Source organism: Apus apus, chromosome 1 (genome assembly GCF_020740795.1).
Source record: "Apus apus isolate bApuApu2 chromosome 1, bApuApu2.pri.cur, whole genome shotgun sequence".
Taxonomy (NCBI): Eukaryota; Metazoa; Chordata; class Aves; order Apodiformes; family Apodidae; genus Apus; species Apus apus.
In genome coordinates this window covers 25,009,789-25,035,847 of record NC_067282.1, presented here as the reverse complement: position 1 = coordinate 25,035,847, position 26,059 = coordinate 25,009,789, and the positions used below count along the sequence as shown (strand labels likewise).

General features: G+C 39.8%; 2 protein-coding genes across 3 annotated transcripts in view; both read left to right on the top strand.

The window, feature by feature from the left end:
* CCDC169 (coiled-coil domain containing 169) overlaps positions 1-15,697 on the top strand; it is a 70,281-nt gene extending 54,584 nt beyond the window's left edge. The window contains exons 8-9 of the mRNA XM_051608528.1: positions 1,993-2,055; positions 15,658-15,697. Coding sequence (XP_051464488.1) covers positions 1,993-2,055; positions 15,658-15,667 — 73 coding nt within the window. The 3' untranslated portion in view covers positions 15,668-15,697. The remainder of the gene's footprint in view (positions 1-1,992; positions 2,056-15,657) is intronic.
* A 1,788-nt stretch (positions 15,698-17,485) lies between these two features.
* DCLK1 (doublecortin like kinase 1) overlaps positions 17,486-26,059 on the top strand; it is a 239,713-nt gene continuing 231,139 nt past the window's right edge. For both annotated transcript variants that reach the window (XM_051608524.1, XM_051608526.1), the window contains exons 1-2: positions 17,486-17,826; positions 20,758-21,146. In XM_051608524.1, coding sequence (XP_051464484.1) covers positions 20,771-21,146 — 376 coding nt within the window. In that variant the 5' untranslated portion in view covers positions 17,486-17,826; positions 20,758-20,770. The remainder of the gene's footprint in view (positions 17,827-20,757; positions 21,147-26,059) is intronic.

Sequence of the window (26,059 nt, the reverse complement as noted above, 5' to 3'; positions counted from 1 at the left end):
GACAGCAGAGAGGAAATCCTTTAGGACCTTACATATTATCATGAGTCATGTCATTCACATCAAAAGTTTGCTGTCCTGTTTATTCTGTATAATCTTTCTCTCTTTTTCCTGCTTTGCAAAACTTTTTACATCATCCTTTTTTAAAGATGTGTGAAGAATCTTACACATGGTCAGTGTTGGGCTGAAAGTTTTCTAAAAAAACAAGATTTTTGTGGTTTATGGCTCTGCTTGTTGAATCTGCTGCTTCAGACACTCATGAAGCAGAAGGGTCACATCTTACAAACCTCTTGCAGGGAGCCACAGACTAGATAGTTGACTAAAAGTGGCAAAAAGGAGTATTCCATCCCCATGAGCACCACATTTGGTACAAATTCAGGGAAAACAAAAGTCAAGCCCTCCTTCCTTTTCCTTTTTTCAATGGTCATTGTCCAAGGAGGACTCCATCTGTCCATCTCCTTTGATCCTTAGGCCCATGCATTCCTGACCCCTCTATCTCTACCCTCAGCTCCTGTCTGCTCTGCTGCTAGCTCTAGAAGTGTCCAGGACTTTTCAGAAATGTCTACAGCTGAGGGAAAATGCCATGGGAGTTGCTGGGGGTAGGGGGAGGCAGGGGGTTTTGCAGATTCCTGCACATATTCGTATATATTTGTAGATATTTTCTTTTATCATTAGTATTTAATTAAAGCTGTCTAGTTTAGTCTTCAATCTGGAAAGTCTCTCTCTTTATTGTCTCTCTCCTTTCAGTACCTGGGTGGGAGGGGATAGAGAGCTGATTGTCATGAGTTTAACTGCCAATGATGTGTTAAATTGTGACACTTGGTATCAGTTACATGAGAAATTGCACCTTGAGCTGGATTAATCTGAGATATAGACATTTTGCTGCTGTCACATCTGGTCTTAAGGTTGGAGGTTAAATACCTTGAAACCTCATTACCTATTTCATTCCTGAACCAGTCTTGATTTTGGACTGCAATAGCCCCTGAAGAATAACCCAGTAAAGAAATAATTATCTCACTTCCCCCCCCTCCCCTCCCCACCTGTAATCTAGCATGAAAAAACAAGTCTTTACATTATTTTTTAGGTTATTCAAGCACAGTTTCATTTATCTTAGATTTAATTTATGGAAACCACATTTTCTGAACTATTTATCATAGTACAGAAGTTCACAAGGTGCTAAATATTGTGTAATCATTTTTGCCTAAAAACTGATTTCTCTAAATGTTGTTTTCTATAAATATTGCTTGATCTAATGGAACTTATTTTAGAGCTCTACTGGAACAAATCAATTACCTCTTGAAACCCTTCCAGTATCTAGTGTAGTAAACCCATCGATTTTAGTTTCTAAAATAGTTTGTATAGTGCTCTACTAGTTTCTGAAGATTTCTGGAGTAACTGTAGCAGAAAGTCCCTTCATAAGACAAATTATTTTTACTCTCTGGTGTGGCCTTGTTCTGCTAAAATAGTCAATTTGATAATAAGAACTTATTTTAGGAGATAAATCTTCAGTAATTTGAAATATGTGAATTATATTTGCTCTGTAAGGACTTGATTAACAAAACTTTTACCTAATCAGTAAAATATGAACAATTAGGACCAACTTCTAATGAGATTACAGTTCTGTTATGCCAGGAAACACTAATATTTAAATCTTCCTGAGCCTGAAGGATTTTTTTGTTTATTTTTTAAAATTTATTGTTTTCTATATATAACTCTGAAATGCAGTATCAAAGTACACAGTCAGTTGTGTTTCTGCACTTTTGCTAGGCAGTTAAAAGCCTGTCTGTGCTTTGTACTCTACCCTGTCTCTATGAGCTGCTTGACTATGTTATTTGTTTTCTCACAGGTCACAGTGATTTTTCTTGTCAGTTTTCTCATCTCATTGAGTATGGGGAGGAAGGCTAGAAATTCTGATCCCAACAGCCCCCTGCTCAGCTGCCTTTCGAACACCGAGGCACCTGAAGCTTAATAACAGCCTTTGTCTTTGTCTTGCAGGGCTTCCAGTGCTTATCCATTCCCCTGTGTCACTGCACCTATGGAAGTACTGGCCTTCCCAAGGTGAGGTCCCCGGTGTGACTCATACCTAAAGCCTACAGAGGGCTAGAAACTTAGAAGCAAATTCATTTCATTCTAACTTTGCAACCTGTTTTGATGTGACTGGTTCCCCACATGCACTTGATAGGAAGCACAAGCAGATGAGAAAAGGTACTGATGCCAGGGTATAGATAACTTTCTGAGCTTCCACCTTCTTTATGACTGATTAGCTCTCTGGAGGATGTGTTCCTGCAGCTTTGAAGGAAATCAAGGAAGGATCTCCCAACACCAAGCTCACGTGTTTTTCTGCTTCTCACACCTACTTATATGAAATACAATGTTTTTTTCACTTTTCAAAACAAGAGATAAAATATCACCTCTTATAATTAAATGATTGGTGAAGCTGAAAATTAGAGCCCAGGTGATGTTTAAGTGGATGATTCCAAATGATGTGACCTATGTTAAAGGGAAAATGCAGTAAAAATTAATTTAAGGCAAGCCATTAAATTTAATTTCTTTGAAACTGTTTCTTGTTAAAGATTAGACTTTTCCTGTGATAACAGGAGATAGCAAATTGATTTTAAAATGCATTTATTCTTATTACTAGAGAGAGGCTGAGAGAGGTTGTCAGACAAAGAGTATTTTATATGCCAGCAGTTGGATGTCTGAGGAAAAGCAATTAAGATTCATATTGTCGGTTTTGTTGGTGACTTGTTTTTATTTTTTGAGAGCCAGTAGACTTCCTGAATGGTTATATGGGGAACTGTGTATTCATAATCTCTTCTCAAAGGGTACTTCCCAATTACCAAATACCTTAGTCCCCTAGTTGTCTTCTGGGTCTTGCCTCCCTGATCTCCAATGGTGTATACACTAGTTCAGCAGTAAACTTTTAGACTGAAACATTTAGTTCCCTACAAAACAAAACTTAGATGCAGTTCTGGGGATAATTTAGCCCAAAAAAACATTCTCCAAAGATGTACATGTGAGCCTGCTTGAGCTCTAACTCCTGCATCACATTCTTCCAACCCACTCAGTAGGCTTTGCAGCCTCAAGCAACCTTACATGTCTCCCCCGGACAGGTAATATATGCCTTCTGTTTCATGCTATAAAAATATTGCTCTCGATAGGCTGAAACAAGAACCTCATATTTTTTCAAACAAATTAAACTGGAAAATACAGTATATTAAAAAACAATTCTATCTCTAAGCAACAAGAATGCCATTTGGGTCCTCAAGGAGGAAGCCCAGGGCTAGTGTGGATGCAGCCAGCTTGTATGAGTGGGGGTAAGTGTCCCAGTGTGAACATGAGCCATTCTGCACCATGTAGCACAGGGCCAGGGTTCTCCCTGTATTGGGACACATTTAGCAACGTAGCTACAGCCAAGGAAACTCAGCTTTACCAATTATTCAGGCAGCGATGGGAAACTCACAATTGTGTTACTGGTGACAAACTAGAAAGTCCAGTGACTTCCAAGACCATTAGTCAGCCCCTCTGGTACATTATACTTACCTATAACAAAACTGAGGCCTTTCTCATCTGGGGAAACAGTGTCCAGTCATAAACTAAATTTTGTTATATCCATCTCCAGCTCTCATTCATATGTCAAAGGTCTACTGCTCCTGCAACCCTTGAAATGTTTCCTGGGATACATCAAAAGAAGCGTGGCCAGCAGGTCAAGGGAGGTGATTCTACCCCTCTATTCTGCTTTAGTGAGATCCCACCTGGAGTACTGTGTCCAGTTCTGGAGCCCTCAACACAAGAAGGACATGGAGCTCCTGGACCAAGTCTCCCTAGGAGGGCCATGAAGATGGTCAAAGGGCTGGAGCACCTCTCCTATGAAGACAGGCTGAGAAAGCTGGGGTTGTTCAGCCTGGGGAGATGTTATAGTGGCCTTTCAGTACCTGAAGGGCCTTACAGGAAAGCTGGGGAGAGACTTTTTATAAGGGCATGTAGTGATAGGACAAGGAGTAATGTTTTTAAACTGGAAGAGGGTAGATTTAGGTTAGACATTAGGAATAAATTCTTTAGTGACAGTATGGTGAGACACTGGAACAGGTTGCCAGGGAAGCTGTGGATGCCCCCTCCATAGAATGCTCAAGGCCAGATTGGACAGGACTTTGAGCAAGCTGAGAGGTGTCCCTGCCCATGCAGGAGGGTTGCAACTAGATGATCTTCCAACGCAATCCATTCCATGATTCTGTGATAAAACATTAAATATAAGACATATCTCCTCACCTCTCTTTCAAAATGATCAAAAGATACTTCATAGCAATCTGCAATGCAATCTGCAGAGAAATCCCTCCAGTCCTTGCAATTTCGTAAGGTAACAAAAATCCTTGGGACAGAGTGGGGACTTTCTTTCTTTTCCTACTTAGTTTTCAATTGGCCCCTTTGGGTAAAATGAGACAATATTCAGAGCTGTCATCACCGTTTTTTATTTTATTGTATGATCACCAGTGTCTACACAGAAGGCAGCAGAGACCCTTTGACCCTGCCGTCAAGGTTACAACATAGGAATCCTGCACTGACGTATTCTACCTTGATGATAGAAGCAAGAGAGACAATTAGAAAATATCTGAGGATCACAGAGGCACAGCAGGGTCACGGACAAGCTGAAGGATTCTTTATGAGGATCCAGAGCCTAAGCTGAAAAGGTGCTGTCCGTCATTACTTAAGCAAACCTGGTACCATGATTCTGTACTGAGTCCTTCAACTCAGAACTGTCTCACCAGAAGGGTAAAGGGCTCATTTTCTGCTGATCACAAGACACAACTATGTTCCTTCTGCTAAGGCCTGGGCATTTTGTCTCGACAGGATTTACAGAGCACTTAGAAGGGAGAAGCAGAGATGAATGTGCAGACATAGCTCCTTTTCCCATTATCACACAGTACTTATTTCCACAGGCTACTGGTCTGATTAACAGCTAATGCCAGTTTCAACTGTTAGTATAATAGAACTGTTAATTTTGTAAATGTCTTAAAACTCTACACATAACCTAATAACTGCAAGATTAAGAACTCCTTGATTGCAATCTAAACTGGGACTAAGAAGAAAAAAGGATATTGTATGCCCAGTGGCTCATTACCTTCCCTCTCAGCTTTTAAGGATTCTTTACATGCCTTTTCTATTACAGCCACATGAAAAGGGCCACCAGTATACCTTTTCTCCACTGCCCTATACTGAATCATACAATCAATGGCAGTCTTTAACAGCATTGAGATAAGAAGCACATGCTTGCAAGTATTGCAGAGCTCACACTGTGGCAGCCATTTTCAAATGGAAGCCTGAGAAACAAATGGGCTGTACATCTCAAACAGCAAGTATGTTATATATGTTATAGGCATATAACATATATATATATAACACACACACATATATAACACACATATATATAAAGCATGTATATATATCTATACACATATATAAAAACATATATATAAAAAGCATGTATATATATCTATACACATATATATATAAAAATTATATAAAATATGTATATATATCTATACACATATAAAAACCCCCACATTATATATATATATGTATATATACACACCTCTCAGGTATATACCCTGCGAGGTAGTTTTATGATTGCTTGGACTAGGCTAAATTCCCTTTTAGGGAATTTGCTCTATATTTCTAATTTTTTTTTAAGGCAATTTGATTTCCTACATTTTAGCTCATTCTTGTATCCAAGTTAAAAGAAAAAAAAAAAAAAAAGATACACAAGAAACTCACAAGGAAAAGAGGATGGAGAGGCTAAGATACACATCAGAAGATCTGTACAAACTCTAAACAGTTAACCTCCCTTGTCTTATTTTGCAGTGTATCTGGTGTGTGTACATGGGTGCATGTATATATCCTTTTGTTTCCTGTTTGTCTCTCATTATCACGCTTTCTCCCCAAAGTACATCATCTTGTATCTGGCTTGTAGGCAGTACCTTGTCTTCCGTCTTTATGTAACCATTCTCCCCCTCAGTTTTCAACACAGCAGTCTGTATGCCAGTTTCTTCCTCTCAGCTCCCACGTGGCAATCAATCACCCCCTTTTGCTATGCAGATATGCTGTCCCTCAATTCTCAGCACATACACTTATCTAACTTTTCTTAAACTTGGGAATATACCTGTTCTGCTTTTGTTCTGCTGGGTTCTCCTGGTGGGGAAAATGTGCTGGAACTCCTTATGTACCTAAGGGAAAGCAGCAAGTAAATTAAGCTACACTGTCTTATAAATAAAAAAATCAAATACATTATTTGTTTAGGGTATCATCACATAAACTTGCTCTATTTACAGTCTGAAAGACATACTGCACCTTACTCTTTTGTATTGGAACTCTGTGAAAGACAGATGGACTGCCCAAACATGGGCAATACTTAGTGCTCTTTAACATCTGCAACTACAATTTTCATTTTATCTTGTACATGTCTCTGAGAGCACACAATAGCAGATATATATGAGAGCATATATTCTCACACATAAGACCAATGACTTTTTACATGCATGTCATCATCAGACACAGTCATAATAGTATAACATGCTGCTTAAGTTTTAAAGGCCTATCTTTACCTTATCTCCTCTTTTTCTTCACCCAGCGTTGTGCTTTTTTTATCCTTTTTTCACCCAGAAGCTTTGTGTGTCCTCTCTGGCTTGAGAACAAAAAAGTACGAACACCATAAACTCTGCAGGGAGTTCAGGAAAATCACAACTACAATGTTCTCTCCTGCAGTACCACAGAAAAGGTGCTGAATCTGTGCCAGTTCTTCCAGTTTTGCACTATACAGTCTGTGGCAGTGGGGAAGCTGAAGGACTCACTATGTATGTCCAGCAACAACGAAGCTATCCCTGTTGAATGAGAAAGGAGGAAAAAACATTTTTTTTTTATCCCAAATGCTCAAGTATTCATCTTACTACAGAGTTCAGCTTTAGTTTGTTTAGGGACATTTCAGGTTCCTTGCAAAATTCAACTATCATATTCTAAGAATATTATTTTATCTCATAAGCCTGCCAAAAGCACGTATTTTGCTATAGATACATTTTCCACAACAATTCACACAACTGAAAAGTAATCGTTCTTGGTTTGTCTTTCTTCCTAACCCACCTTTGCCCTTTCCTTCCATTTCCCTCTTGCTTCCTCTTTCCTCTTGCCAATGAAAAGGGGAAAAAGCAGAACACAACAAAACTTGTGGGTATGTGTGGGTTGAGATACCCACTGTTTGCCGGAGTATTTCTGTATCCATCATGACTAGGGGTCACATAAAACAGGGGATCCTTGGAAACTGCAGTCAAGGAATTGCATGTTTGAGTAACCAGTAGGCAGTAGGGTTATGGTCCTGCAAGCTATTTGCCTGTAAATGTAACATAACTTCAGAGGAGAGTGTTGATTATCCTGTAGTCCTGCTTTCATTCTGGAGTATTAAGTAGCATAAGAAGACAATTTTCCTGCTACGATTATGAGCATTTGGGGAACATCCCGAGGTGCCCAAAGAACATGCAGGGCCTGCATAAATGCATGTGCCTGGCAGATGTTGTTTGGGACCGAGGTTTTCTGCACTGGTTTGGCTTGTTTTTCTAAGAATATGAAACTGAGGAAAATTCAGTGAGGCTCATTTCAAAATTAGCTCCTCTAAAGTATGAAGCAACTATTGGCAACCTGAGCACCTATGTTTTGTGGTCTGAACTTTCAACATGTTTATGGCAGTGCTAAGGTGGGGACCACCTATCCTTCCCCAAAGGCTCTTCAAACTCTCTGGATGTTCACTGCCAGCCTGCTGCTGTTGGAGAGCAAGCCATAACCATCACCTGCCTCCTGATCATTTGCAACCACTGGAAACTGTAATTAAAGTGGACAAGAAGAGAAAGGTCAAGTATGTTGAATTCCTTAAAACATTATGAAATTAGACAGCTGGGCAGAGAAAAAGGGTATTTGTGTCTGTGCTGAGGAAAAGATTAAGAAGCTCACTCTCCACTGGACATCATATAATCAATATAGACAAGATGTGTTACCAACTGAACTCCATTCCTTCTGGTGCCTTAGGAACATTTTTTTCAACCTCTGTCTGAAGTATGAGGGAACTTTCTGCATCTGATGATAAACTGTGTTTAATCACTTTTACATTTTCAGTGATTTTCACCTAGCTAAGTGATTATCATGGTATTGCACGGGTTTGATATAGTGTTTTCCCCCAGAAAAGTCATCTAGGTTCTTTACTAAGAATGCAAATTTAAATAATAACTGGCTGATACTTTTATTTTGCTTCTGAGTATTTTGGGGTTTTTTCCACCTTTTGTTCCTCAAAACGTATTTAAATATCTCAGCTAACACAGGAAAAAGGTAAAATGTTGTAATTCCTCAATGTCTGCTATGTATCAACCTCTGTTGTCTACCAGCTTATATAATTCTCAAATCTAAGATGCTGAAACTGGAACTAGTACTCCTTATAACATATGTAAGACATTTTAAATAGCAAACTAATAATGCCAAAGGCATATTTTATGTGTATATATATATATATATAAAGTACTGGAGAATAAAGAAGAGGTTTTTTCTGAAAGATCAGCTGCCAAAATTTTACATTGCTTCAGTTTCCAATAAAAGGCTTTAGACAGCTGCCAGACAGCAGTAGAAGTGAGTTAAGAAGGAAGCTAGAGCAGAGGAAATATTCACATACAAACTTAAGAGAATCATATTTTAACCATCTGAAACTAATACACAGACAAGATACGGAGGTTGTATCTTTTTCTCTGCTATGTGCAAGAAATAATAGTTTATGTTACATTCCTTGCCATCTTAGAATTATTGAGCTTCATGTTTTCTGCCTGGTTTAGTACTTTCAAAGTGGGACAAGTAATTATCTCTTACATAAGAAACCATCTGCATGGATATAATTAAACATTTGCTCGGCTGTATTTGATATTAAACCAGAAAGAGAATGTGGTTAGTAGCATTTATCATGCAAAAGATGCCAAAATCAGCTCAAAATCCATCTCTAACTTCCTGGTTAGTAGTTAAGCTTTCAAAGGGGTCTTGAATAGATCTCCAATGTGATGCTGCATAACTCACGTTGACATGGTAACGTGCATAGTAAGGAAAATCTCAGCTTTATTAGCAACTTCATTTGAATCCCCTCCCCTTTTCATATGCTTCCCTCAGTTTCTGGAGTAAATGTATCTTAAGAGTCTCTGATTGTAACTCATAATTACTAGACATAATTAAGATGATGTGCTCGTCTTTTATTTTGTAGGCAGCAGAATAGTAACAGATCTATGAGATGAATCCCTAGCAGCATTTTTTTTAATGACCATGTTAAATTTAGTGCTGTTCTGAGAGAGATTATGTGTGTTTTTTTGGCTAATGGGATGCTTGCTATATTAGGACTGATCTGGCAGCACTCTGCCTGAGGAAACAGGCAGACATTTTCTCAGTGTAGCTGCCCTAACAAATATGTGAGCTGTTAGGGGTCAGTAACCATAACCAGAGACATAAGCCCTGAAGACTCTTGCTGGAGCAGACAAGACCAGAAGAGCCAAAGCTTGAGAACACAGGCTGAAGGAATGGTAACGGTGAAAAAGGACCCTGTGAGACAAAGGCAAGAGCAAGTCTGCAAGAACAAAGCTCGACATAGCAATAACTTTTGGGATATCTGGATAAAATTGAGGATTCATAGATGACCATCACAAAATTGTAGATCTAAATGTAATATAAACACATCTGTAGATTTTTTAAAATGTTTCTATCTAAGAGCTTTATTTCTTATGCAAAGTAAACCATACTTTGTTTTTAACATGGATTCACATGTTTATACATCATTTTATTATCTTCCTCTGTGCCTGAGAGAGCACTAGAGAGTGGTGTATGGTGTGGGATGTGTCTGGCAGCTTACAGCATGTGATTGAGAGGCGGGAGGGCAGGAAGGAACTGGAGAGCTACGATATCATCCGAGGAATGTGATAGAGCAGGAAAGCAAAATGCTGCAGCGCATGAATGCATGAGGTACAAATGGAGCAGAAGAGGAGAGGCAGGATCTGTTGCATAGTGTGACACTTGACAGGTCTACTGGATACAGAATCCCAAAGGTATGCAAATTAATCCAACTGTCTGAGTAAACTGTGGATGATAAATAGAGTACTTCAGCTCTGAGGATGATTGAGGGATAGGAGAACTGCAAGATTCCACAGAGAATAAATAAAAGCAGACTCGAGTGACCAAAAAAAATCCCAGCTGAAGCTTCCCCTGCAACCATGGCACTGGTCATTCTTACACCCCCAAAATAACTTACCACTTAGAAAAGGGAGATGTTACCAGCACACTAGACATCAGTGTTATGGAGTGAGAAATGGGTGTTTAAGTTTGTCACCTAGCTTTACAGGAGAACTTTGATTCACCACGGAAATATTGACACCACTATGAGAACTCTTCCAAAGGCAACCTAATCAAGGAATGAGAAATACTTGAAAAGAAACCTGACAAATGAAATAACAGAAAAGATTGTCCTCTTTGATAACTGTGTAATTAACAAGATTGAAACTATCCTCCATGAGAGCTTCTGGGTCCATGGTAGCTCCACATGTCTATTTAACATCTGATTCCTTCCACAATAACATTCCAGAGCATCAAAAAAACCAGCATTTTTTTAAACTGACAAGTAGGTTTTCTTTGTCGTTCAAATAACTCAAAATGTAATAACCTGTTAAAATTAAACTGAGGAAACAAAAGAAGAATAATCATTTGGAGGCAATTCCCCCTAGGCCAATACCATCCAAAACGGAAGAAAGAATAGAGAAATTTTAATGTCACTATCTACTGCAATATCATCAATTAATTGTTAAGCGTAAAAATGCTGGTTTTCCACATGAACTTGCTTTTCTGATGCTTCACAAAATTAAACTATGCATGATTTAAGGTTCTTTACTTTAAAGCTATAAAGAAGTGTAATTCTGTTTATGTAAAACAGCTCTTCATAAATTTTCAAGGGATTTTTTACATTAAACTTTCCTAGACTAAAGCAAAATTAATTAGTTCTTCAAAACAGAGGACTCTGAATTCCACTTTCATGGCAAATTAGCTTTTGCTTTGTTATCCTCTAAGAGCATGTAGATTAACTTGCTTAATACTACTTTCCTTCCTATCAACAATGATTTGAATGTAATCTTAAGATTTGTGTGTGAGTTCTTTCTGGCTATTAATGGCAACAGCCTCTTTTTATCAGAATTCATGTTTAAGGCTATATGTGAATATATTTCATGTTGACTGTACCTAAACTTTCAAAATGTAACTGTATGGATGAGCAGAAGATTTATCTGGTGATGCAGAACTGCCAGCTACCCTATCCTCTTCTAGGCCTCATCTGATTCCCCCCACAAAGATAGCTACTATCTAGGTAACAATGGCTTTGTTTCTTATCAAAGGACTGAGCTGACAATCCACAGACTTTTAACATTACAAAAAAATCTAGTTCAGAGCTCTTGCCTTAAATTTTCTAACAAGTAATTCTAAGTAGCTGCTCTTAAATATATTTAATTTTGATTCATTCCAGATTATTGTCATTTAGATTGGCTGAAGAGTTTTCAAGTTTTTAAGGAACTTTGGAATAACTCTTGTTTGGTGCAGTAGAAAGGGGTACCTGGAAATGTCCAGGACAGTAGTGTGTTGGGCAGATTTCAGTTTTAAAACCATGATGGGTTGGAGATTGGATCTCCTCTAAATTAATGAGAATTGGACTTTCAGCCATAATGTAGATAAATCTTTAATTTAATGTCATGAAATCAATTCTACCTGCTGTTGTGCTTGACCATAGGGTGGTCAAGCAGAAGGACCATCAGTAAAGGAGCCTTTTCAGACCACAATAAGCAGTAGACCAGTATCCCTCCATAGTACCTGCATGAGAAGTGACAGTCAAAGTCACAGCTGGTTCCTTACAGTCTTAACTGCAAATGAACTGGAGGGGAGGATGGCATCCAAATTTTTACTCTCAAAAGATACATGCTACTCAAAAGATCTGATTCTGGTGGTTACAGGAGATGCAGAACCTGACAGACACTGCGTGACAACCTGGCTAGTTCACCCTCTAAATTATTTTGGGAAACAGGCCTTATTTAAAAATAATGTTCAAATTGTGTCCCAATCCTAGCCCCTCTAACTTATTTTTTAAAACACTGGTAAACAAAACTACCACATATGCTGTTCTTAGGTTGTTAAAAAAACTGTGTACAATTTGTGCATTTATATTCATACTTTCCAGTTTTCTCTCAAATGAACAGTCCCCAAATCCTGAGCACAGAGCATGGGAATACTGCTGAGACTGGGATGAGGTTATTGTGAACATACATATTCTAAATTATTTAAAATGCTGCTGCCAGAGGTTAGCTGTCAGCAAACAATATCCATTTCCTTTAATTAGTTTGAACCAAGAAAGAGCAAAAATTCAGATCCTGCATTTCAGACTTATTCTAATTCAGCTTCTTGGCAATCTGGAAATCAATAAGATCAATAAGTAACAGTTTTCTCAGATTTATATCTTGCTATACTACATGACAATGGAGAATCTTTGAAGATGGATGGAGTTGTTTCAGCAGGTGGGATTTGGCCTGCCACCTGGATAGTGCAATCTTAATTGATAAGCCCAAATGACAGGGGTTTAGGTTCAATTTGTTAACCAATATAGGCAAGCATATAAAACCAGACAAAAAGCTTTTTAGATATACCCTTAATAATATCTGAAAAAATGGTATCTGAAACATCTCAACAATATCTGAAAGGAAAAAAAAGAAAAAAGTGACACAAGTCTGACAACCTGTGCTGGAGGTCTCAACATTGTTAAAATATCCAGGGAGCATCAAAAAGTGAAACACCATCATTTTCCACTACAAAACGTGTTCACTTTATAATGGGACCTCTTTCCAGTGGACAAACTTATAGAATTAACTTTAAGAATGTTTTATTCAGTGACCAGCTGTATGACCAGTATATTTCCTGTATGAAAAGAGCATTAGATCCTGGTCTATAGTCTGTTTTTAAAAGGTTGAATTTCTTGAAGAAGTCAGTTATAAGCAAATAAACAACTTAAAAAGGAATCTTTAACTGTGACTTATTTTACCAGATTAAAAAAATCCAGTTGTGTGGATATTGTCTTTTGTTAAAAATATCCTAACTGAAGACAAATAATAACAGATAATATAGCAAAAACTTTTTTATGTACTCAGTATTGTAAGTCTGGACAAGTGAAATATCAACGACATATGAGAAATTTTCAGTGAGAAATTTTATTCTCAGGAATACTAAGGACAAAGAAGAATAAAAAAAATAAAGAAATCACTGTGAACATAACTAACCCTAGCAAAATCATAAATCTGTTACTAGAAGCAGTTGAAATTTTCAATAACAATGCAGAACAGACAGAAGCATTCAATTAATATTTCTGTATGTTGCAGTCCCAACCCAGTAATGAATGCCATATTTTTTGGCTTAAAATAATATGGAAATAATTTTTAAAAGATGGTGAATTTAATTCTAAGAGGAATGTATTACCGGACTGCCACAACAATTAATGTGGCTACTTAAGAAATTAAAGAATACTGAGGAAGTATAAAAATCCTGGATAAAGCCAGGTTTACATTTGGAGAACATAAAAAATATAACCTTGATAATGTGATTCTAGCTCTACTGGAGTCAGTAGCAGGTAGAACAACTGAAGGCCTGATATGGGATGTAATCAATACAGAAAAGGATTGTGTGATTAGTGCCAACAAGCATGTCAATTTGGGTAGGTTTCTGGGTGTGATCGCTGAATATGATTGAGAAAGGTGACTACATTGACATATGCTTCTGTAAAGCAACAGACAGAAGACATCCAGCAGTACATCAATCTAATTAAGTGATTAGCATTATACAAAATCAGTGTAACACATAATAATTAATTAAAAAACAGCTAAATGACAGATCTCCTAAAGTAAGTATAAACAGCTAATCATTATCCCCTGGGCAATTCATGAGGAATTTAGAGTTCTGCTCTTTTCCATAAGCGAGTTTCTCCCCAGCTGTTCCTGGCGCCAGGACTCAGCTGCCCCAGCCCAGCCCACGCCTCTGCAGTGCCCAGCTGGCTGGTGCAGCTCCAGCCACTCAGCTCCCTGCTGGGAGCTGGCACAGGCTCTTTGCTGAAACAGGCATATGTGGCCACGCTCCCACCAGTTCCCTTGGCCCGGTTTGGCATCCTGAGAGCTGAGTGTGTCTCTGACATGAAGTGGTCTGAGCTCTAAACACACTCTTGACATCACTGCCTTGGGAGATTGAGCCCCACATTTTAGTCCTCTGCGGCTACATCAATTTATGAGTGATCTGAAGGAATATTTAACAGCATTAATGGTAAGATTTGCAGATGATATAAAATGCATAAAGCACTGAATAATGCAAAGAAAGAACACGTTTTCTGTAGGGAAATTGACATCCTTTAGTAAGCCAGGATCATTTGAATGTGCTATTTGAGACAGCTGAATGCAAGGTCATTCAACGGGAACAAGGAATGTAGGTCATGTTTAGAAGACTGAAGACTGTGTCCTGGAAAGCAGTGACTCTGAAAAGGATTTAGGGGTCACAGTGGTTAGCCAACTAAAGAGGAGCTCCCAGAACAATGTTCCAACACATTTGGTACAGCCATCAGATACAGGAGTAGTGGGTGGTGACATAACTGTATTCTACTGTACACTTTTGACAAAGGTGGTCAAAAATTAGAAATGTTCAGAAAAACACTGTTGATCTGAAAAACCCGATCAACAGTAACAGAGATGAGAATTCCAAGTTGCTCACTTTCTCAAAAGTGCGATTAAGAGGTGACTATATTGTGGTTTATGAAGATGCTTTAGAGAGGGCTCAGGAAACATAAATATTTCAAAGTCAGTCCAATGAGGAAAGACAATTCTGTATTAGCAAAACAGTACACTCCTTTAACAGGACAACTCCATAACCATTGAAACAATTTACGAAAGCTTTGTTTCTGTTTATAATTGCATTGTTTTAATTTGTGGACAAACACATGAGATATTTAAAGGAAAAACATCTTTAAAAGCATTTTAAAAAGAGAAGCACAGCAAGTGTGCATAATAAAGGCAAACAATCTGAATGGTATTGTGTTCTGTCTTCATGATAAACACAAAACTGTAAATGAAAAAAATAACACATTTCACTTTCCTATTATGTTCATACTTAGTATTTATTTTCATTGTACTCTTTTCTTTTGACTGTTTTTCAAAATTTGTTCAGAGTGAAGGTCTTTCTTGAACATCTGTGAAATATTTTGCACACTTAGGCTAGATGTACATAATACATGTCAGAGAGATGCAAACACCAATGGGAGGAATAAATTATGTATGTCAACACAGGGCACTATAGCTAAAGTAATGAGCCGAAACAGAAGAAACTTCCATTAATCTGATTTTCAGAAAAAAAATTCCTTATAATTGGAGGAATTCAACCTCGAAGAGATAGCTTCTTTAGGAAGCAGAAGCCCCATTACCTGAGACATTTAAAATGAACTGGACAAAACTGAGTAATGTTAAAGCACAACCCTTTCTCAGGACCATGACCACTTTTCCATCTCTAATCTTTGTGATCTCCTGTTTTTTCTTATCATTTCAGACTGTCATGAATATTTTATTTGATTGTTGACCTACAAAAGAAGTGACTTAAAGAACAGAACTATAAGGCAAGATTACTAGATTTATTTTAAAATAAATTTCCATTCTCCCATCAAGCATACCATTACCAATATCATTGTTATCTGCTATGTCTAAATACAGACTAAGAGAATTAAAAAAAACAATAGGCTAAAAAGCAATATAGCGGATGAAATACTCTATGTGGAGGTGCTCAGCTTTCAGGAACTTCCCTCTAAAGAACGACAATCTTGACTAAAGTGTCTCAGCACCCCATTAACCAAGGAATTAAGTGCCTTAGATGAGGTCTACAAAAACTAAGCTAGGTGGTAAAAGCATGCTGAGGACACAGTTGTACATTGAATTCTGATTCTTGGTGATGTTCAGGTATTTTAGTGCTATTACTCCTTCAAGCAGAAGTTTTCCCAATTGTTTTAGGTGCTCATTTCTTTGTCAAAAACTAAAGAAACAAATGTAGCCAGATTTATCTCTGCTCTATGCAATACTTTAGTGATCAAAGAACTCCTCCAGGATCATGAAGACACAGCATCAATTAACTTTTCTCCTTCAGGGAATTTCCTGTCTACTAAGACCCTATCTGTGGAGTATTATAGGGGAATAGAAAAAGAAAGGGAATGCTCCATCCCCTTCTGCTTTTGAGCCTCTTACAGTTTTTGTAGACTGAAGACTTCATTTGCCTTCAGACAGATTAACCAGGAGCCTCTGTTCTGATTAAAGGTCTATTGCTGGGAGCAGAGCATCCTGGGTTTAAGTCCCTGCTCCACTGATTGTTTCTGGATTTATGGATATAAAACACATAAATGGTCTGTAATACAGACACACAAAGCCATATTTTGTCCTCCCCAACTGAGTGCCATAACCATGAGGTTACAGACTCATTCCCTCTCTCTGATCTAATGCATTTTTAATTCTTTCAGAATACAAAGTGGAGCAGCTTCAACAGAAGGGACAGACTGTGTTTTCTTCCCTTCCATGTCCCCCTGGACTGTGGGCTTTTTACCTGACAAATAGAAGAGAGTTTTTGTTGAACAAAGGAAAGCAAACCAGGCCCTTCACCTTGAGAATGTTTTAACCACCGAGATTTTTATACTAAAATGAAGAACAGCCAAGTCTTTGAGAAGAAAGCATCAGTTATGGCTGAATTTTTGTGTGGAGGTTGATTTAGCAAAACTGCTCCAAGACCTGAGGGCCCCAGTTAAAAGAGCAGCCAAACAGAGGAAGCCTAAAACACCTCTAGACAAATACATCTGAGAAATTTTAAGCATAAAACCTGTAGAGTCTATGGAGGTGAGGAAGCCTGGCTCCAGTTTTAGTAGGTAAATTCCACACCAATCCCACCTTCACCGCTAGATCCGTGTCCTGTGGCTTCGGTGACCGGTTGGGTTCCCAGCGCTTTGGGACCAGGCAGACGTCATGGAAACGCCAAGCGGTACATTTGGCAAAAATACATTTGCCGGGCCAGGGTCTCGCGGGGCCGGCAGCTGCCCCGCCAGGCACAGCCCTGCCCCATGCGCAGCCCGGCCCCGATCGGGCACGTCGGACCGGCCGGGGCTCCGCCGAGAGGGCGAGCAGGCAGCGACCGCGGGGCGGGCAGGAATTACCTTCCGGGGAGCCCACTGGGAGCGTAATCTCCGCGCCCCCCCCGGCTGGGGCTAACGTGGGGCGCAGGCGGGCACCCAGCTCCTCCCGCAGCCGCCGCGGCACGGACAGGGAGCGCTGCTGCGGCGGCCCCGGCGCGGCGGGGGAAGCGGGGCACGGGAACGCAGCAGGAGCGGGGGAGGCAGCGGCGGCGCCGCCCTCTGGAGAGAGCGCCAGGGAGAGGCTGGTGTGAAGAGCCGCATTTCAATGAGGGCCGGGCTAATGCAAATCGCTGCAATCGGCAGCAGCAGAAGAAAGGCAAAGCAGCTGCAGCCCGGGCTCCCCAGCAGCGCGCTTCAGCCGGGGGAGGCGTAACAAAGGCAGCGGAGCCGCTTTCTGCAGCAACTCCTGCGATTAAAGCCGGGTGGTCGCCGGGGGGGGAGGGGGGGACCTGCCGCTCTTTTGGCCCCTTCCCATTTCGAACCGCCGTCTTCCCTCCGCGCTCCGCCGGCAGGTCTGAGGGAGAAGGTGCTCGCTAGGCTGCGGAGAACAGGTAAGCGCCCCTGGGGCCAGGCCGGGCGGTCCCGCTCCTGCGCGGGGCCTGCGGTGCGGGGCGCGGGTGCGTTGCACCTGTGCCCATTGTGTGGGGCGGCGGCTCCGCCGCAGCGCTGCCCCGGCAGCCCGGGGGGTGCTGCCCCGCTGCGCCCGCAGGCGAACGCGCCCCGGTTTTGTTGCCGCGCGGTTCCCGCTGCGCTGCCAGCCGGCAGCGGGGCTGAGGTGCTGGATGCCACCTTCCGCGGGGTGGTTGTATTTCAAACACGTTTCCCCTACCCCGGCAGAATAGCCCCTTTTTTCTTGACGCGGCTGCCGCATGCATGCACGTTTTTTTCCCCCTAGTGACTTAGTAGTCAGGCTGCTGCCTGGTCTCCGAGTGATCTTCGCGGGGTCCCAGTCAGATCACGCTGTGTGATGTATTTTTTTCTATCGTCATGTATGATTGTTTTAAGTAATTGCTCACCCACACCTGCATTATAAATATTTATTTTTTTTACAGATGGATAGGGTGTGAAGTGCTGGGCATGGTGGTTTTCCAGGGGTGTGTCCTCTCGTTTTCCTCTATCTGTATGAATATGAGTATATGTATATGCACACACACACCATCAGATCAGATGGTTTAGGATTTCTTTGTCTGCTCTGACCTTGTGGTTTGAACACGCTTTTCTGTAAATAGCAGGACTGGTGTTCAAGGGGAGCTCCCTTTCTGCTTCAAAGGGCGTAATTGGGAATTACAGCCGCTATTGATTAAAGCATAAGTGTGCGGAAGAAAGGGCAGTGACTCGCACTTCTTCCTTCCCCCATCCAAAATTAGGAAAGCTGAAAGTCTCCTAAAAGTATATCTTCACATATGCTTGTTTTTCCTTTTTGTGTGCGTGTGTTTGAGAGGGTTTAAACAAATGAAACAGCAGACCTAAGAAAAATCCCTTTTCTTGGCACGGGCATTGCTTTTGAGATAGTTCCTGAATTGTGAGCTCTGGGATTGTTTAAATCCGAATAACAGGTTCCCGTTGGAATTAGAAATTAAGTAAAACAACTGACATTTTTTTTTTAACATCGAGTCATTGATGGTGTAATCTTAATCCTAAACTGTGACCACTGAATGATACTTTGTATTTAACCTACAGAGAAGTGTCTGAAATGCCACAGTGAATGTTCTTTTCACTGAAGTGGGCTGTATGTATGTGTATACACTGAGGAGAAAAAACAGTCTTTTATGCATACTTATATACACACACACATAAATGCTGTGCTATGTTAGGTTCCTTTCAAGTATTTACAAATATGAATCTTGCTAATGTACATAGGCACATGATCCTGTGACAATGTAACAAAATAAGTTGTGAGCTATAACCAAAGCAGGGTTGTGCTTGCTCTGGTTAGCCTTAGGTGCTAGTTCTAGTCAAGGATGTGAACCACTGCGAGAAGCTAGCAAGCACATCCCCTGCAGCTTTGCAGGATAAGGGTCCAGCTGTATAATCATTAGTTTAATACAAACTTCTGTAATCTAAAGAGCATCCATAAGTCTTTCAGTGTTTCCTCCTACTGTTTTATGGCTGGTTTGAATTTTTTTTTTTTCTTAATGGTCACACAGTTATGAGTGGTTTAAACAAAGCTTGTGCTTGCTATTTTTTTCCATTTTATTGGAAATCAATGAGAGAGACCACTTCTAAATTAGGTCTGTGTATCTGTGCTATAAATAAAATTACTGTGCTTTGCTGTTCTGCAGACAACTGCAAATCTAGGTAGCTCCTATATTAAAATAAATGTGGTTTCAACCCAACGATATTTTGATAATTCTATATTTAAAAAAAAAAAAAAGTTCTTATATTTGTGAAGATTAAAGTGCAATGTGTTGGCCGTATAAAACAACAGAAGCATCTACCTGCTTGATTTCATTTCAGAATATGTGAACTTCCATTTAAGTGAACTATATTGAACAACTGGCAACATTTTGGTCAGAGCCAATGGGTTTTTGTCACTGTCAGACATAGGAGACACCAATTGCTAATTTGCTCATTGGTACTGAATTTATGACTCCTCCAGTGATAGTTTTGTAGGTAAAAGAAGCTGTCAGCCTTAATTAATTTGGCTATTAGGTTGTTAATAATACATCTTGCCAATGTTACAGAGCACTAAAGAAGGTTGTTCATTGAAAGTACTAGTTTCTTTTCTCTCTCTTTTTTAAATTTCATGGTATTTGAGCACTTCTGTTGGTTCAGAGTATACAAAGTTACTTAATCAAGGACAACTGAAGTAATTTATTGTAAAGCTTAGACTGTATGCAAGGACTTGGAACAGTGGGCTTGACACACTGACTACTGAGTGGCACTTCTGATTCTCATTACCAGCCTGCAACACAGATTCCTCTGAGAACTTCTTAACCACTTACTTGTTGGCAACTGGTTGCCCTTCTGAAGTGCCACCTCTTGAGGATACAGGTGAAACAGTTTAGTGGGGCCGAATGGGCTACAAGGTAGTCTGGACTCACACCTGAATGTAACATGAGAAAAAGTAGAAAGTTGATATGTGGGGTTGTTGTTTTGTTTTGTTTTTTTTCCCTTTCTTTTTTTTTCCCTTTTTTTTTTTTTTTTCCCCAGTAGCTCAACTTTGTCATCTCATTTTCAGAATTCTTAATTAATGTGAAGAAACACATTTTAATGTTTGCATGTTGCTAGCAGTTGGTTTCATGAGCGGCATTTTTAAGGTGTATAAAAGCCTAACTTACAAACTTGGTTTTATGACATTGCAAATGAGTTAGCTGTAAAATGAAGGTGTGAATGTAGCATGGTTTTATTCAAATGTTATTTTTTTAACCTGGAAAGTTGTCCTCTGTAAGTGCCATGTATAGAATATGAAGTCTCCAAGAGAGCTCCCTTTAATTGTGTGAGTTTCTTGAACTTTTTCTTTACTCTTGTGCATCTCTTAGGTTGAACTTCAAGATGTCATTTGGGAGAGACATGGAGCTGGAGCATTTTGATGAGCGTGATAAAGCGCAGCGATATGGCAGAGGGTCCCGGGTAAATGGTTTGCCCAGCCCTACTCACAGTGCCCACTGCAGCTTTTACCGAACCCGTACTCTACAGACCCTGAGTTCTGAGAAAAAAGCCAAGAAAGTTCGTTTCTATCGTAACGGAGACCGGTATTTCAAAGGGATTGTATATGCCATCTCCCCTGACCGGTTTAGATCCTTTGAAGCTCTCTTGGCTGATCTGACCCGGACTCTGTCAGACAATGTGAATCTGCCCCAGGGAGTGAGAACAATCTACACGATTGATGGCTCCAAGAAGATTTCTTCCTTGGACCAACTAGTAGAAGGTCAGTAGTAAGATTTGGAGGTGTCAAGTTATGTTTTAGTCAGTGTTTGTTTGTCCAATCTGTTAAATCTTCTGCAAATAGATAATGCTATTGTTGTTCTTATTGAAAAAGAGGATCTTCAATGGTATAACTATAATTGTGAATATCTTAAATTGTGCCATAAAATACTGTTGCCTTGCTACTTATTTCACTCTTGTTGAAAGTGTCTGACCTTTCCCCTTCTATTAACCCAGTGTTGATAGTTCTAGATCTTTAAGACTGCATCTGGTGTTTCTTTTTAACTTGCATATTTAAAAATGCCAATGACAGTTTAATCAATTCAACTTGACAGGGTCTGTGGTGCTGATGAAACCTATACAAATTCAGTTCTGATGGATTTTTTTTTTTCTTTAAGTCTGTCAGTACCTAATGAAGAGCTCCAAACCTTCCCTACAAGTAAAATATGCCTTAAGTAAAATGCTCTCCTCTCATTGAGTGGCATAAATGTAGGCAACTTGTTAAAAGACGAGTATTGCAGTCATGGTTCAGCTGGAGCAGATACTGCACTTTTCTTCCCTGTAACATTTCCCTTTTCCTCTTCCTCAGTCCATTGCCATCTTTATGTTGTTTTTAAATAAGGCTCAAGTACGTGCTGTATAAAGCATAAGCAGAGATTTGGTCAGAAATGATGGGTCTTGTGCACTGTCAAACATCAGAGGTGCCAGTCATTAATTTGCCCATCAACACTGAGTGTATCGCTCCTTCAGTGATAGTTTTGTTGGCAAAAGAAGCTGTCAGCATTAATCAATTTGAATATTAGGCCTCAGATATGAATAATACTGCTTTTTGCAAGTTTTAAAAATTGCTAACGTAGCTTTTCTGACAGAAAGTGCTTCTGGCTTGCAGTGCCTTTCTTTTTATGTATATAGGCAATAGCTCTTAGTATAAAACATCAAAATATATAAGGTTGGAAACATTAACTGGCACATGGCCCTAACTGAGGTTGTTTTTTATTTGTAAAGTTTAAATGCAAGTGCTTGACTGTGTTCAAAGAAAATAAAGGTGGAACAATTTTTTCATCATTGCTTCCATCCTGCGTGGGCAAACCTGTGAAGCATGGTTCTATAGCCACTGGAGAAGCAGTTCAGAGTTTTAGCAGAAATTGTAACTTCGTTATGTCTTTAATTTTTTTGCACCTGTGAGAGAACTTGCAGCATCAGGGTTTAATGAGAGGGTCAGAAGAAGGCTACTGTGGAGAGAGAAGAAACTGGGTAATGCTGAATAAGGTTCCTGAAAGAGGAGCTCATCTTTACATAGCAGGTGTTCAGCAGACATTGAGTTGTCAGCAACCATTGGGTTGTCTACTTTAGGTGTCATAGCAGATGAAAACTTTTTAAAGAGAAGTTTTGAGAAGAGGATATTCTTGATAATCCTTCTTGCATAAAAAGGAGAGTGGGAGACAACATGAAGATGCTCAAGAAGAAAATTTGAAATGATGGGATTGTCCATGTAAGTGAGTGAGTTTGGGGTTACAATTGTAGGGTTTGTGAAATGGAATGGAAACTGGTCTTAAGATCAATGTTAGGAATTCCAGGGCAGAGTTAGAACGGTATTTGTCAGGACAGTATTTAATTGGTGGAGAAAATTGATTTCTGGGAGGAAAGACCAATATTAATCAACATCTGTTTAAAATCAGTGTGCATTTTCTTCTCAGTAGTAGTATAAATAATTGTGCTTATTTGATTGGTATGCTCATCAAGAAGCAAGTATCATTGATGTTAATGTTGATTTGTACAATTTTTCTGCCAGTCAGAACCAGCTTTTGAAAAGAAGGAACTGAATGCAGAAATAAATTCAGCAGCCTATAAGATGGGTCTATTTTGGCATCCTAGAGAAGAATAATACCAGTTATAAATCAGCCAGTCAAAATGAATGACAGTACAAGAGCATAAGTTTATTTTAAAGAAGGGCTTTGGGATTTATTTCCGTTCTGTGGGACTTTATTCCTTATATTTTCAACGATTATATCCTCTTTTCCTGTGTATAGTTCAAATGGGACGGTTTTATTTTCTAGTGCCATTAACACTGGAGGGTTTACATAAGTCAGTCTTTGTGTCCAAGTGGAGAGGAGGGGGCTTCTGTTTAGATGAGTAAAACTGCAAGGTGGGTTATTTTATTCTGTTTCCCTCATACAGCTTCAGTGTAGAGTACAGGTTCACACATTGTTAGCTCAGAGATGGTTTTTACGTGAAGTCCTTCCACTCTTTGTTGTACAAATTTGTTAGAGTTTGGCTAGTCTGGTTTAATTTGAGCATTAATTAGCTAGAACCTGTGCTTTGTGTTTAAATAGCTGGAAAATCTCTTGATTTTTACCTTATGCCAAATGGCATTTCTGCTCAAACTATTGAAATATGAAGCATTGCTTTTTTCAGGGAGAGACTGTTCCATTACTGTTTGAATTAATGTAATTAGTCTGTTGTGAATATAGATAATTTGTAGTGTGGTTTTTTGTTTTGTTTTGTTTTGTTCTCTTCAAGCATCTATTTTAGTGGTCAGATTGTAAGGTAGAGGTGTAAGACCTTGATCTGGTGGTGGTTTTTTTGCCTTAGCATCTACGAGGAAGTTACTGTACTCTTACCTTCCCATGCAGTACATAGAGACAGAGAAGCACCTAGATCCTGGGGGAAACAGGACAGCAGCCATTGTCTTTCAACCCAGAGCTAAATACATAGAACTGCATTAAAGGTAGTCCCAAAGGAGCAAAGATTGTAAAGGAGCTGTTTTGCTTCGGTAATATTTAATTCTGTCCTGCATGCAGTTTGGATCTGGCACAAATGTATGCTCATGATGTAACTTGTTTTGAAGTGCACAGAAACATCTTCCTTTTATTTGAAACTAAGGACTTTCCCAGGTTGGGTTTTTTTTAAGACTTCAGACATGTGAGATTTGTCGGAATTTGATAACAAAGGGTATATAATACTGGTAAGAAGTTTCACATGCTCTGTAACTTCTCCTGTCACCTTAGATGAAGGAAAGCATGTACAGGGCTTGTGTTACCTTCTCTTTGTCAGACTTGGTGTTCAGGATCCCCTGACTTTTTAAGAATGGTTTCCAAATCTGACATGACTTTATTCCCTCGGTATAACGTGCAATCAATGCATATAGAAACAGTAAAGATGAAACTGCTCATAAAGCTAAATTGTCTAGCTGTAAACAAAATCTCAGGAGAGAACTAAATGCCTTTTCCTTTTCCGAAAGTATAACATTTCTAAGGCTGAAGGCAGAGGTGAACTGATGGTTCTTACTCCAAAATTACCATTGAACAATGCAACAAGAACAGTAATATATTGGAATTAGCAGGATTAACTCTGAAACAAATAGCATTATTTACAGTTTTTAGTCCTAGGGTCCTGCTATGTGGAACAAAGACCAAAGAATCAATCCATAGCCAGAACTGTGTCCCTTCCTCATTAATTTTTATTATAATATTACCTCAGAGTCTTGAGTATGAACCAGAATAAATTGTTTTAGGTTTCCACAATGCCTACCACAAGAGATGAACTCTGCAGAAGAGAACTGATAGTCAAAGACAAACCAAAAACCCCAAACCACAAGGCTGAGACAGTACTGGGAAACAGTATTGTCACATGTGAGGATTGGGTGCCCTGCCGAGCTGTTGTATGGAATTCTATGTGTGTGTGTGTGCACATTTTGTGTAGGTATAATGGCACAAAGAGCTTTAAGGAATAATATGAAAAAGGAAAAGGAATGTATCTCAAGGATTATCTTGGAGCTGCAATCCTTATTGAAAGAGAAGTTTGAAAGAGCACAGACACCAGTTTTAAAATCTGGTAATGTTAGCTGTAGCTGGTTAATAACACCTGGGAGATGTGCACTTCACTGCAATGGCAGAGGAGATGTTGGGTCACATGAGGACTGGGAAGGCTCTTATGAGTGGAGGCTGGCAGTTTGTGTTTGATGCAGCAGAAAAGCTGCTGGCCAGTACTGGGGGGATACAAAAGGCAGTGTTTTCTTGCTGAAGTGGTGGTTGTGGCAGATGTCCTAGCTTTTTTGTATGTGGGTCTTCTGTCATTTAATTCCTCTTACCTCAGGTTTTTCTCTCCTACCTGGTTTTACTGCTGCCTCCTTGACTTTTCCCCCAGCTCCAGCAGTGCTGGTGAGAAGCCCAGCCAGGCCAGACTGTAAGAGTTGATTGATAGGATCTCTGATGTGTTCTGGAGCTAACACTCTTTCTGCTAAGTCATGCCTGCCTCAGCAGCTGTGAATTGATGGGCTGGAAAGATTCATAAGCCTTTAGAATCACGGAGTCGTAGAATGGTTTGGGTAGGAGGGACCTTAAAGATCATCTGGTTTCAACCTCCCTGCATGGGCAGGAACACCTTCCACTAGACCAGGTTGCTCAGAGCCCCATCCAACCTGTCCTTGAACACTTCCAGGTCTGGGACATCAACAGCCTCCCTGGGCAATCTGTGCCAGTGTCTCACCACCCTCTTACTAAAGAATTTCTTCCAAATGTTTAACCTGAATTTGCTGTCTTCCGTTTTAAACCCATTAACCCTTGTCCTCTTGCAGCAGGCCCTACTAAAAAGTTTGCCTCCATCTTGTAGGCCCCCTGTAAGTACTGAAAGGGAGCAATAAGGTCTCCCTGGAGCCTTCACTTCTCCAGGCTGCGTAACCTCCACTATCTTGGCCTGTCTTCATAGCAGAGGTGCACCAGCCCTCTGGTCATATTTGTGGTCCTTCTCTGGACTTGCTCCAAGGTCTCCATGTGTGTCTTATGTTGGGGGCTCCAGAATTGGACACAGTACTCTAGGTTGGGTCTTACCAGAATAGAGGGGGAGCATTACCTCCCTTGACCTGCTGACGATGCTTCTTTTGATGCAGTCCAGGATATGCAATATGCTATCAAAATA